General features: G+C 45.7%; 1 protein-coding gene across 2 annotated transcripts in view; it reads right to left on the bottom strand.

Moving 5' to 3' along the window:
• The window catches only part of LOC138627834 (diacylglycerol kinase delta), an 18,229-nt gene extending 11,181 nt beyond the window's left edge, over nucleotides 1–7,048 (bottom strand). The window contains exons 1-11 of one of the 2 annotated variants that reach the window (XM_069710447.1): nucleotides 6,893–7,048; nucleotides 4,760–4,870; nucleotides 4,589–4,669; nucleotides 2,192–2,296; nucleotides 1,981–2,113; nucleotides 1,561–1,667; nucleotides 1,343–1,468; nucleotides 1,157–1,259; nucleotides 812–974; nucleotides 554–662; nucleotides 338–477 (exon numbers count right to left, since the gene is read on the bottom strand). In XM_069710447.1, the coding sequence (XP_069566548.1) occupies nucleotides 338–477; nucleotides 554–662; nucleotides 812–974; nucleotides 1,157–1,259; nucleotides 1,343–1,468; nucleotides 1,561–1,667; nucleotides 1,981–2,113; nucleotides 2,192–2,296; nucleotides 4,589–4,669; nucleotides 4,760–4,870; nucleotides 6,893–7,030 (1,316 nt within the window). In that variant the 5' untranslated portion in view covers nucleotides 7,031–7,048. Of the gene's footprint in view, nucleotides 1–337; nucleotides 478–553; nucleotides 663–811; nucleotides 975–1,156; nucleotides 1,260–1,342; nucleotides 1,469–1,560; nucleotides 1,668–1,980; nucleotides 2,114–2,191; nucleotides 2,297–4,588; nucleotides 4,689–4,759; nucleotides 4,871–6,892 lie in introns of those variants that run through there. The other variant, XM_069710446.1, reaches the window with a different exon arrangement.
• Nucleotides 7,049–12,858: the final 5,810 nt, after the last annotated feature.

Below are 12,858 nucleotides of genomic sequence, written 5' to 3'. Positions count from 1 at the left end.
CATCATCACCCGTCTGACATCATCTCACCTGTCTGACATCATCTCACCTGTCTGACATCATCATCACCGTCTGACATCATCATCACCCGTCTGACATCATCTCACCCGTCTGACATCATCATCACCCGTCTGACATCATCTCACCCGTCTGACATCATCTCACCCGTCTGACATCATCTCACCCGTCTGACATCATCTCACCCGTCTGACATCATCTCACCCGTCTGACATCATCATCACCCGTCTGACATCATCATCACCCGTCTGACATCATCATCACCCGTCTGACATCATCTCACCCGTCTGACATCATCTCACCTGTCTGACATCATCTCACCTGTCTAGCATCTTAGTGCTGGCTCTCTCCAGTTTTTCCAGTATCTGAGGCAGCTGCGTGTCGTCGTCGCAGGCCGACCCCCAACCCAGAACCCGAGCCAGATCGTTCCCGGTCCCCAGAGGAAGAACCCCCAGCTGACACTGAAACACAGAGTGGACGTGAACACGCGACCCGGCGGAGCGTCGAGCCGCTCGGTGACATCGGTGACGTTTCTACCTGTTTGTGCAGCGTGAGCGCGTCGATCTCAGACAGAACCCAGCCGACGCTGCCGTCTCCTCCACAAACCAGGATCCTGAACGTATCGAACTTCTGGAACAAACGCAGGCTGACAGAGAGACAGGTTTCAGGTTTCTGTCTGACACATGCTGTCTGTCTGTCTGTCTGTCTGTCTGTCTGTCTGTGTCTATCTGTCTGTCTGTCTGTGTCTGTCTCCCTGTCTGCCTGCCTGTCTCCCTGTCTGTCTGTCTGTCTCACCCCAGGTGCGGTCCTCCATTCATCAGGTCGAACACCTGTGCCGGGTTCAGCAGCTGTTTGAAGCGTCTCAGGAACTTCACCCCCTGATTGTCTCCACTTTTGGAGTTGACGAAGACGAGCAGAGGACTGGTGCAGGACGGAGGACAGGACGCCTTCCAGAAGCCTGGACACACAACAACCAGCAGTGTCCTGAGTCCTCTCGTCCATCAGCCATCGATTACTCAGAACACAAATTATTACAAGTTTCTACTGAGCGATTTGTGATGACTGAATAATTCATAAGTTATTAATGAGTTATCAGGACGTTCAAACGGCCAATCAGAGGACAGTAAACGTCTCGCTGACCGTCAGAGTCGATGCTGTTCAGGGCGGTCGGCGGGATGACGGACACTTTACACTGTCCCAGAGGACACTTGGAGGACAGCTGCTCTTTGCATCCAGAGTGGACCTGGAGGATGAGAGGGACACGCGATCAGGACGGTACCTCTGGTTGGACGGGCGGCGTCTCTGATTGGACGGATGGCGTCTCACCATGGCTTTGCACCAGAGACACCTCCAGTCTTGCAGCCGCAGGACGCTGCCACACGTCTTATCACACACGTGACACTTGGCCGACACCGGCAGGTTCCCCTCCAACCACTGGTGAGGCATGGACACCTGAGGGGCCACAGGTCAGGGGTCAGAGGTCAGAGGTCAGGGGTCACCGATACCGTTACAGAAACACTGTGGTATGTGTGTGTGTGTCTCACCCCGTCCTCGTCCTCGATGATGTCCTTCCCGATAGAAGCCAGAGTCGTCCACTTACAGTTGTTGGTCGCTCGGACGGCACAACGCTTATGAGCCTTAAACTTACACACTGAAACACACACACACACACACACACACACACACACACACACACACACACACACACACACACACACACACACACACACACACACACACACACACACGAATCAGAGGTGATATAGTGATCTGATGATATTTTTATCCAACAAACACACATAGGAACAACGTGTGTGTGTGTGTGTGTGTGTGTGTGTGTGTGTGTGTGTGTGTGTGTGTGTGTGTGTGTGTGTGTGTGTGTGTGTGTGTGTGTGTGTGTGTGTGTGTGTGTGTGTGTGTGTGTGTGTAGTAACGTTGTGTGTTGGTGTGTAACAGTTGTGTACCTTCACAGGACAGCCCGTGGGACGTCACCCCCGACAACGCCTCCCGGCACACGTTGCAGTAGGTGGGCCGGGCGTGCGAGCAGGCGTACCAGTTGTGCGTCCCGCTGAAGTGGTCCATGCTGTACTGGGTGGACTGGGAGACAGAGACACAGTGAGCAGCTGGACGGGGACCGACCAGGTGCATTCTGGGAACACAGGTGGGACTGCTCACCTCATAGTTCTGTCTGTTCTGGACGCTGCGCAGCGCCGCCATCCACTCCTCCATCTCCTTCCTGTTGTCCGCACACAGAATGAGCCGCCGGCAGGGGGTGATCACCTGAGACAGGTAAACAGGAAGAGATCAGGTCACACCTGAGACAGGTAAACAGGAAGAGATCAGGTCACACCTGAGACAGGTAAACAGGAAGAGATCAGGTCACACCTGAGACAGGTAAACAGGAAGAGATCAGGTCACACCTGAGGCAGGTAAACAGGAAGAGATCAGGTCACACCTGAGGCAGGTAAACAGGAAGAGATCAGGTCACACCTGAGGCAGGTAAACAGGAAGAGATCAGGTCACACCTGAGGCAGGTAAACAGGAAGACTTCCTGTCTCCTCTGACCTGATTCGTGGTGCGTTCAAAGACCACATCTCTGTGTGGCGTTCAGGGACATTCAGATATTCTGCTGGTCTGACCCACACGAAGGTTATCAGGACTTTTTCCAGGTTCTCAGTTTCACAGGAAACACTTTCAGTGTGTGTGTGTGTGTGTGTGTGTGTGTGTGTGTACTTCCAGGGACTTCCACTTCCTGTTCAGCTGCTCTACAATGAAGCTTCTGTTCCCACACTGACAGAAATAGACGCAAACACACGAGAGTCTTATCTCTCTCACACACACACACACACACACACACACACACACACACACACACACACACACACACACACACACACACACACACACACACACACACACACACACACACACACACACACACACACACAGGAAGACCCGGGGATTGAACCGCAAGTCACCTGATGATGATGAACAACCTGATCCAGGAGGGTCCAGGTTCTAGAGGAGTCCTGATCCAGGAGGGTCCAGGTTCTGATCTCGTCTGCTCTGTCTCTTTCTGTGTTTCTGTTTCTCTCCACCTCTCTCCCTCCATAAGCCCCTCCCACTTCCTCTCGCATGACTCAAACCGAGGAAGATGATGATGATGAAGTAGTCACACACTCCGCTATAAATACACAGTCACATGAACACACACACACACACAGACACACACACACACACACACACACACACACACACACACACACACACACACACACACACACACACACACACACACACACACACACACACACACACACACACACACACACACACACACACACACACACACACACACACACACACACACACACACACTGTGGTCTCTTTAAACACATCAAAGGCTCGTTTACAGGAAGTGACGGAGTTCAACAAAAACAACCTCTGAGCAGCTGTTCAGTGTTTTATCATGTTGACGAATCAAAGTTAAAACGTTAAATAAAGTTTGAAAAGGTCAGAAATACTAAAAGTTGGAACACTGTGTAAATATAAATAAACACATATTTAATTAAATATAGACAAATAGTTCAACAATCTAAGAATAATGTTCCTCAACGTAAAACTACAAAGAATTAGTGGATTTCATCGTCTACGGTTCATAATATCATTAAAAGATTCAGAGAATCTGGAGAAATCTCTGAACACAAGGGACAAGGCTGGAAACCAAGATTGGATGGTGGTGATCTTCGGGCCCTCAGGCAGCACTGCATTAAAAACACACTATTCTGGAGTGGAAATCACTGCATGGGCTCAGGAACACTTGTGAAAACCATCGTCTGTGAACACAGTTCATCGCTGCGTCCACAAATGATGTTCAAACTCTCCAAAGAAGAAACCAGATAGAAACATGATCCAGAAACACCGCCGCCTTCTCTGGACCGAGATCATTGAAGATGGACTGAGGTGAAGTGGACAACTGTCCTGAGGTCTGATGGATCACAATCTGAGATTCTGTTTGGAAATCATGGACGCTGCATCCTCCAGGTTAAAGAGGAGAGGGACCATCCAGCTTGTTATCAGCTCAGTTCTAAAGCCAGCATCTGTGATGGTACAGGATGCATACTAATGCATCCTGTACATGGCATGGGTAGCTTGAACATCTGGAAGGAAGCATTAATGCTGAATGATATATTCAGGTTTTGGAGCAACATATGCTGCCATCCAGACAACGTCTCTTTCAGGGAAGGTCTTGTTTATTTCAGCAGAACAACGTCCAACCACATTCTGCACGTATTCCAACAGCATGGTTCTCTAGTAGAAGAGTCCGCTGATAAACTGGCCTCCTGCAGTCCAGACCTGTTACCCATTTAAAAAAAAAAAACAAAAAAAAACAAAAAAAAAACATGGGACTACATTTCACTTTCAAAACTCCCAACAACTGGTCTTTCTCGGTCCCCAAGTGTTTGCAGAGTGTTGTTGAAAACCGAAGGGAATGTAAATATCAACCTGTCCCAACTTTTTTTGAGTTTCAGCGGCGGATGACCCTCCTGACTAACAGCTGGTCGGACTCACCGTGAAGCTGTTGTTGACGTTCTTGGTGCTCGACTCGGCGACGCTGGCGTCACTCAGATCGACTTCATCGAAGATGATCGACTACGAAAACAAGGAGGAAACGGCGGCGGGTCATGTGATTGATCTGAGGTCGGCCGGGTCACCTGACCTCCACCGCCCGGACAGACTCACCTTGGCGGTCTGAGCGTAGTACAGCGTTCTTCCTCTCAGCTTGAAGTATCGTCTCTTCCAGCGCTGGAACGAGTTCGTCTGTTTCAGCAGGTTTCCCTCCTTCAGCACCGTCTGCAACAAGAGACACCGTCAACACATCCTCTTCCTCCTCCTCTTCCTCCTCCTCCCCCTTCTTTTTCTCCTCCTCCTCCTCCTCGTCCTGATTTGCGGGTCATCAATGAGTCGGTGTGAGAAAATGAAAACCCTTGAACGCATCATTTCTGCTGCTCTGGGCCTGTTTTAATCTTTTAAAGAATTTTTAATGAAACAATTATGTGTTTGTTTAGAACTGGAACATTTAACAGGAAAAACATAAACAAATTGTGACATCATAATAACATGAAGAGGAATTTATCAAAACAAAGTTTATCATTTTAACAAGAAACGTATTTTGTCACATAAACATATATATATATATATATATATTATTATTATTTTCTTTATCAATTAATGTCGATCAAAATTAATCGATTATTTACTTTTGATCGAAAACTTTGCTATTATTCGTCTTCGGAGGTTTTCAGTTTTAAATTGTTGACATTATTATTCAATCGATAAAAGAGTTACCGATTCATTTTCTCGTCGATCGACTAATCAGTTGCATTCACGGTCATCCTGCATGTTTGAGGAGTTTCCGAGCTCTGAACGTGTCTTTGAAAGCAGCAGCTGGAGTTGAAGACAAATGATCAATAATGTTCCCGGTCGGATCCATCGATGAGCTGCTACCTCGGCTGTGCCGGTTTAACGGTAGAAGGACCTTCGCCGGTAAACGGAGGTCCGTTATGTCCCGTCACGCCCCTCTCGCTCACCGCCTTGCCGGAGCGCAGCCCACCTCTCCCGGGCAAGCAGCGGTGGGAAACAGCGGGGCTTCTTCTGGGCCTCGGCCCCTCCGAGTTAGCCCGGTTAGCCTAGCCGCAAACTACCGGCGTGTGTAACGGTGCAAAGAAACAACATTTATCCGGTTTGTCTCCGGTTTTAAGTGTGTTAACGGTTTCTGGGACACATTTTCTCCCGGAGTCAGTTTAGTTACGAGTCTGAACCTGATTCAGTTTTATTTATTTTAGCTAAAAGCTAAAACATCACAGCGAAAATGTACATTTCTAACTGGGCTTCGTTGGGACCCGGTGTGGTGTCCTGAAACCTCCCAAATCAGGCTCCACCGGGAGGCTTTACCGGGAGGGTCCACCGGGAGGGTCCACCGGGAGGCTCCACCGGGAGGGTCCACCGGGAGGCTTTACCGGGAGGGTCCACCGGGAGACTCCACCGGGAGGCTTCACCGGGAGGGTCCACCGGGAGACTCCACCGGGAGACTTCACCGGGAGGGTCCACCGGGAGGCTTCACCGGGAGGGTCCACCGGGAGGCTTCACCGGGAGGCTCCACCGGGAGACTTCACCGGGAGGGTCCACCGGGAGGCTCCACCGGGAGGCTCCACCGGGAGGCTCCACCGGGAGGGTCCACCGGGAGGCTTCACCGGGAGACTCCACCGGGAGGCTCCAGTGTGACAGCCGTGGCCCTCACCCCCAGACAGCCCTCCTCTCCGGGCTCCATTTAAAAACCCGTCAGATTTAAACATTAATCTTCAGAAAACATGCGCACGAGCAACACGGATAATAAACCGGTCCAACACGTCCCGTCTGCGGTCCGGTACCACCGACGTCCGCCGATCACGTCGGATTTCACTGAAATCGCCCGTTTCTTGAAAAGCTCCGTGCTGCCCGTTACCGCCTCCGGCAGCGGGCAGCGGCGGGAGGACGGTGGAGAGGTGTCGGACCCGGCGGTCGGACCCGGCGGTCCGAGACGGACCCGGCGGTCGGACCCGGTGGTCCGAGTCGGACCGTCAGAAGCACATCCGATGTTTGTGCACGTGTGAGCCGGATTATTCAGCGGCTCCTGTTTTAACGGAAAAGTTCTTGTTCAGTTCACGAACTTCGTGTTTAACTGTCAAAGTGTTTGGTTTTAACGGACTTCTGCGTACCGGTTCCCCCTCGAACAGAGCACGGACCGGGGGGCTGTGTGGCCCACCCTGCTGAATGTAAACAGCCGCTTGACCACTGACCGTGCCCGGTAGAGGCACCGGATCGAACCCCTCGTACCTTGCTGCGGATCTGACCGGACGTGGACACTTTCCGGATGAGTTTCTGCGGGGTTCCGGGCTCCTGTTCCGGCTCGCTGTCCGATGACTCGTCCGGGCACCGGGCCGCTGCGGACTCTAGTCCCCCTGCCTCCGCCATCCTGCCATCAGACCCCTGAGGAGGCCCAGGGAGGGGGCGCCCCCCAGCGGCGGAGACCGGACTGCACAGCGGAGAGGGACGCGCACTGACCTCTGGTGGTCAAACTGTGACATTACAGGAAAACGGGTTTACTTTGTGCGTGTGAGTGTAAGTGTGAGAAACCGGGTCAGATGAAGGGTGTGGGCTCCCGGTTCGGTTTCAGGTTCACTTGGATCCAGTTTGTGTTTTTACAGGAAACAAGGAGGAAGTGAAAGCAACACACAAACATGTCCTTCTATCTTTGTGAGGACTCTCAGCGATGAAATGTGTTCCCAGAGATCTGAGTTCTGATTGGTCGGTTGGTAACAGATATCTTTCTTTGTCTTCAAGTTTCCCTGCCGCTCCTTTTACCTTCACGTGTATCCGCGTGTCCTCGTTCGACTGTCTTTATGGGGACACTGTGAGTTTGTTGTGAGGACATTTGATCCGGTCCTCAAAGGTTCTGTTTGACGGTTCAGGTCAGAGGTCAGCGCAAAGCCAAACACCAACACCATCCAATCAGAGGGCAGAACTGTTCAACACCATCCAATCAGAGGGTAGAACTGTTCAACACCATCCAATCAGAGGGTAGAACTGTTCAACACCATCCAATCAGAGGGTAGAACTGTTCAACACCATCCAATCAGAGGGTAGAACTGTTCAACACCATCCAATCAGAGGGTAGAACTGTTCAACACCATCCAATCAGAGGGTAGAACTGTTCAACACCATCCAATCAGAGGCCAGAACTGTTCAACACCATCCAACCAGAGGCCAGAACTGTTCAACACCATCCAACCAGAGGCCAGAACTGTTCAACACCATCCAACCAGAGGCCAGAACTGTTCAACACCATCCAATCAGAGGGCAGAACTGTTCAACACCATCCAATCAGAGGGCAGAACTGTTCAACACCATCCAATCAGAGGGTAGAACTGTTCAACACCATCCAATCAGAGGGCAGAACTGTTCAACACCATCCAATCAGAGGGTAGAACTGTTCAACACCATCCAATCAGAGGGCAGAACTGTTCAACACCATCCAATCAGAGGGTAGAACTGTTCAACACCATTCAATCAGAGGGCAGAACTGTTCAACACCATCCAATCAGAGGGCAGAACTGTTCAACACCATCCAATCAGAGGGCAGAACTGTTCAACACCATCCAATCAGAGGGCAGAACTGTTCAACACCATCCAACCAGAGGCCAGAACTGTTCAACACCATCCAACCAGAGGCCAGAACTGTTCAACACCATCCAATCAGAGGGCAGAACTGTTCAACACCATCCAATCAGAGGGCAGAACTGTTCAACACCATCCAATCAGAGGGCAGAACTGTTCAACACCATCCAATCAGAGGCCAGAACTGTTCAACACCATCCAACCAGAGGCCAGAACTGTTCAACACCATCCAATCAGAGGGCAGAACTGTTCAACAGGAGTCTGGTTCTAGAAAAAGTTCTCCATGTGTCACAAACGTTGTATTGGACTCAAGGACAACCTTTATTGCTCAAAGGTCAAAGGTCATTGTGACATGACAAGACTCGAACACTGATCATCCAACATTAAAATAATGACATTTTCTATTCAAGCGGTTAAAGGTCAGCTTCCCCGCGACATTACACCGTGTTCTGACCGGCAGGGTCCATCGGTACTCATACAGACCAGTCTGGACCCAAAACGTTGAGTTCTCGGCACTCTGGGACCCGTCCGGTCCCGACAGGCTGCCGATGTATCACCTGCTCAGGTGACCTATATGACTCCTCCCATCTTGGTTCCCAGGGTCCACCTGGAGACCGGCCAGAACCGGTGACACCTCCAGTCGGCTCGATCCGCCACACAAAGAGGGACTTCGGTTACACCTGAGATTATCAGCGCCTCTCGGTACCCAACCAGGTCAGCTGATGGAAGAGGGAACAAAACCCGCCGGGTCGACTTCACACTTAACATAGAACCTGTTCACTGAACCACCAGAATCTGTTGAGGTCAGTGATGAAGATGACGGTGAAGGTCTGTTTTCTTTGGGTCAAACACCAGAACAACACGTGTAAATATATGTTTGTGTGTGTGTCTTTGTGTTTGTACTTGGTGATGTGACACCTGTGTTGTAATGAGGTCATACACAAAAACACAGGCCAACTTCTAATTCAACACACATACACCTGTGTGGGCGGAGTTCAGGTGTTTTATTAGCGGCTGTGTGACAGGTGAGCTCAGAACGTGCAGGTAGCAGACGCATCGATACGGTGAGAAAAATCTTCAAATCAACGCAAACATTTTCTGATCAATATTAAAAGATTAATATGAGTTTGTACTGCTTCAAAAATTGTTTTATCTTAATATTTTAATCATGTTATTATTCATAATGTTAGTATAAGTCGATTTTTAAGACTTCAGTTAATGTTCTGTCTTTGAATGAGTCACATTAGTTACTGAAGTGGAGTTGAATTAGTTTTACTTACCCTTTAAAAAGAGGACGCTGTCTCTTTAAGAAGAAAAACTCTTTAAAAAGAGGACGCTGTCTCTTTAAGAAGAAAAAACTTTAAAAAGAGGACGCTGTCTCTTTAAGAAGAAAAAACTTTAAAAAGAGGACGCTGTCTCTTTAAGAAGAAAAACTCTTTAAAAAGAGGACGCTGTCTCTTTAAGAAGAAAAAACTTTAAAAAGAGGACGCTGTCTCTTTAAGAAGAAAAACTCTTTAAAAAGAGGACGCTGTCTCTTTAAGAAGAAAAAACTTTAAAAAGAGGACGCTGTCTCTTTAAGAAGAAAAACTCTTTAAAAAGAGGACGCTGTCTCTTTAAGAAGAAAAAACTCTTTAAAAAGAGGACACTGTCTCTTTAAGAAGAAAAAACTCTTTAAAAAGAGGACGCTGTCTCTAAGAAGAAAAAACTCTTTAAAAAGAGGACACTGTATCTTTAAGAAGAAAAAACTCTTTAAAAAGAGGACACTGTCTCTTTAAGAAGAAAAAACTCTTTAAAAAGAGGACGCTGTCTCTAAGAAGAAAAAACTCTTTAAAAAGAGGACGCTGTCTCTAAGAAGAAAAAACTCTTTAAAAAGAGGACACTGTCTCTTTAAGAAGAAAAAACTCTTTAAAAAGAGGACGCTGTCTCTTTAAGAAGAAAAAACTCTTTAAAAAGAGGACGCTGTCTCTAAGAAGAAAAAACTTTAAAAAGAGGACACTGTCTCTAAGAAGAAAAAACTCTTTAAAAAGAGGACGCTGTCTCTAAGAAGAAAAAACTCTTTAAAAAGAGGACGCTGTCTCTTTAAGAAGAAAAAACTCTTTAAAAAGAGGACACTGTCTCTAAGAAGAAAAAACTCTTTAAAAAGAGGACACTGTCTCTTTAAGAAGAAAAACTCTTTAAAAACAGGACGCTGTCTCTTTAAGAAGAAAAAACTCTTTAAAAAGAGGACACTGTCTCTAAGAAGAAAAAACTCTTTAAAAAGAGGACACTGTCTCTTTAAGAAGAAAAACTCTTTAAAAACAGGACGCTGTCTCTTTAAGAAGAAGAAACTTTAAAAAGAGGACGCTGTCTCTAAGAAGAAAAAACTCTTTAAAAAGAGGACGCTGTCTCTTTAAGAAGAAAAAACTCTTTAAAAAGAGGACACTGTCTCTAAGAAGAAAAAACTCTTTAAAAAGAGGACACTGTCTCTAAGAAGAAAAAACTCTTTAAAAAGAGGACACTGTCTCTTTAAGAAGAAAAACTCTTTAAAAACAGGACGCTGTCTCTTTAAGAAGAAGAAACTTTAAAAAGAGGACGCTGTCTCTAAGAAGAAAAAATTCTTTAAAAAGAGGACACTGTCTCTAAGAAGAAAAAACTCTTTAAAAAGAGGACGCTGTCTCTAAGAAGAAAAAAAAACTTTAAAAAGAGGACGCTGTCTCTAAGAAGAAAAAACTCTTTAAAAAGAGGACGCTGTCTTTAAGAAGAAAAAAACTTTAAAAAGAGGACGCTGTCTCTAAGAAGAAAAAACTCTTTCAAAAGAGGACGCTGTCTCTAAGAAGAAAAAACTTTAAAAAGAGGACACTGTCTCTAAGAAGAAAAAACTCTTTAGAAAGAGGACGCTGTCTCTAAGAAGAAAAAAAACTTTAAAAAGAGGACGCTGTCTCTAAGAAGAAAAAACTCTTTCAAAAGAGGACGCTGTCTCTAAGAAGAAAAAATTCTTTAAAAAGAGGACACTGTCTCTAAGAAGAAAAAACTCTTTAAAAAGAGGACACTGTCTCTTTAAGAAGAAAAACTCTTTAAAAACAGGACGCTGTCTCTTTAAGAAGAAGAAACTTTAAAAAGAGGACACTGTCTCTAAGAAGAAAAAACTCTTTAAAAAGAGGACGCTGTCTCTAAGAAGAAAAAAAAACTTTAAAAAGAGGACGCTGTCTCTAAGAAGAAAAAACTCTTTAAAAAGAGGACGCTGTCTTTAAGAAGAAAAAAACTTTAAAAAGAGGACGCTGTCTCTAAGAAGAAAAAACTCTTTCAAAAGAGGACGCTGTCTCTAAGAAGAAAAAACTTTAAAAAGAGGACACTGTCTCTAAGAAGAAAAAACTCTTTAGAAAGAGGACGCTGTCTCTAAGAAGAAAAAACTTTAAAAAGAGGACGCTGTCTCTAAGAAGAAAAAACTCTTTCAAAAGAGGACGCTGTCTCTAAGAAGAAAAAATTCTTTAAAAAGAGGACGCTGTCTCTAAGAAGAAAAAACTCTTTAAAAAGAGGACGCTGTCTCTAAGAAGAAAAAACTCTTTAAAAAGAGGACGCTGTCTCTTTAAGAAGAAAAAAAACTTTAAAAAGAGGACGCTGTCTCTTTAAGAAGAAAAACCTCTTTAAAAAGAGGACGCTGTCTCTAAGAAGAAAAAAATTTAAAAAGAGGATACTGTCTCTAAGAAGAAAAAACTCTTTAAAAAGAGGACGCTGTCTCTAAGAAGAAAAACCTCTTTAAAAAGGGGACGCTGTCTCTAAGAAGAAAAACTCTTTAAAAAGAGGACGCTGTCTCTAAGAAGAAAAAACTTTAAAAAGAGGACGCTGTCTCTAAGAAGAAAAAACTCTTTAAAAAGAGGACGCTGTCTCTAAGAAGAAAAAACTCTTTAAAAAGAGGACGCTGTCTCTTTAAGAAGAAAAACCTCTTTAAAAAGAGGACGCTGTCTCTAAGAAGAAAAAACTTTAAAAAGAGGACACTGTCTCTAAGAAGAAAAAACTCTTTAAAAAGAGGACGCTGTCTCTAAGAAGAAAAAACTCTTTAAAAAGAGGACACTGTCTCTAAGAAGAAAAAACTCTTTAAAAAGGGGACGCTGTCTCTTTAAGAAGAAAAAAAACTTTAAAAAGAGGACGCTGTCTCTTTAAGAAGAAAAAACTCTTTAAAAAGAGGACGCTGTCTCTAAGAAGAAAAACCTCTTTAAAAAGGGGACACTGTCTCTCTAAGAAGAAAAAACTCTTTAAAAAGAGGACGCTGTCTCTAAGAAGAAAAAACTCTTTAAAAAGAGGACACTGTCTCTAAGAAGAAAAAACTCTTTAAAAAGAGGACACTGTCTCTAAGAAGAAAAAACTCTTTAAAAAGAGGACGCTGTCTCTAAGAAGAAAAAAACTCTTTAAAAAGAGGACGCTGTCTCTAAGAAGAAAAAAAAGTTTAAAAAGAGGACGCTGTCTCTTTAAGAAGAATTTTTTTTTAAAAAGAGGACGCTGTCTCTTTAAGAAGAATTTTTTTTTAAAAAGAGGACGCTGTCTCTTTAAGAAGAATTTTTTTTAAAAAGAGGACGCTGTCTCTTTAAGAACAGGACGCTGTCTGTAACAACAGCTGTGGGTTCATAAAAAAAGCTGGAACATGAAAT

This window comes from Brachyistius frenatus, unplaced genomic scaffold, assembly GCF_029030835.1.
Source record: "Brachyistius frenatus isolate BFR_SWC_R1_liver_20210118 unplaced genomic scaffold, ASM2903083v1 Contig_92, whole genome shotgun sequence".
In the NCBI taxonomy this organism is placed as follows: domain Eukaryota; kingdom Metazoa; phylum Chordata; class Actinopteri; family Embiotocidae; genus Brachyistius; species Brachyistius frenatus.
The sequence above is the reverse complement of the archived record's forward strand: the minus strand, read 5'-3'. Positions and strand labels throughout refer to the sequence as shown.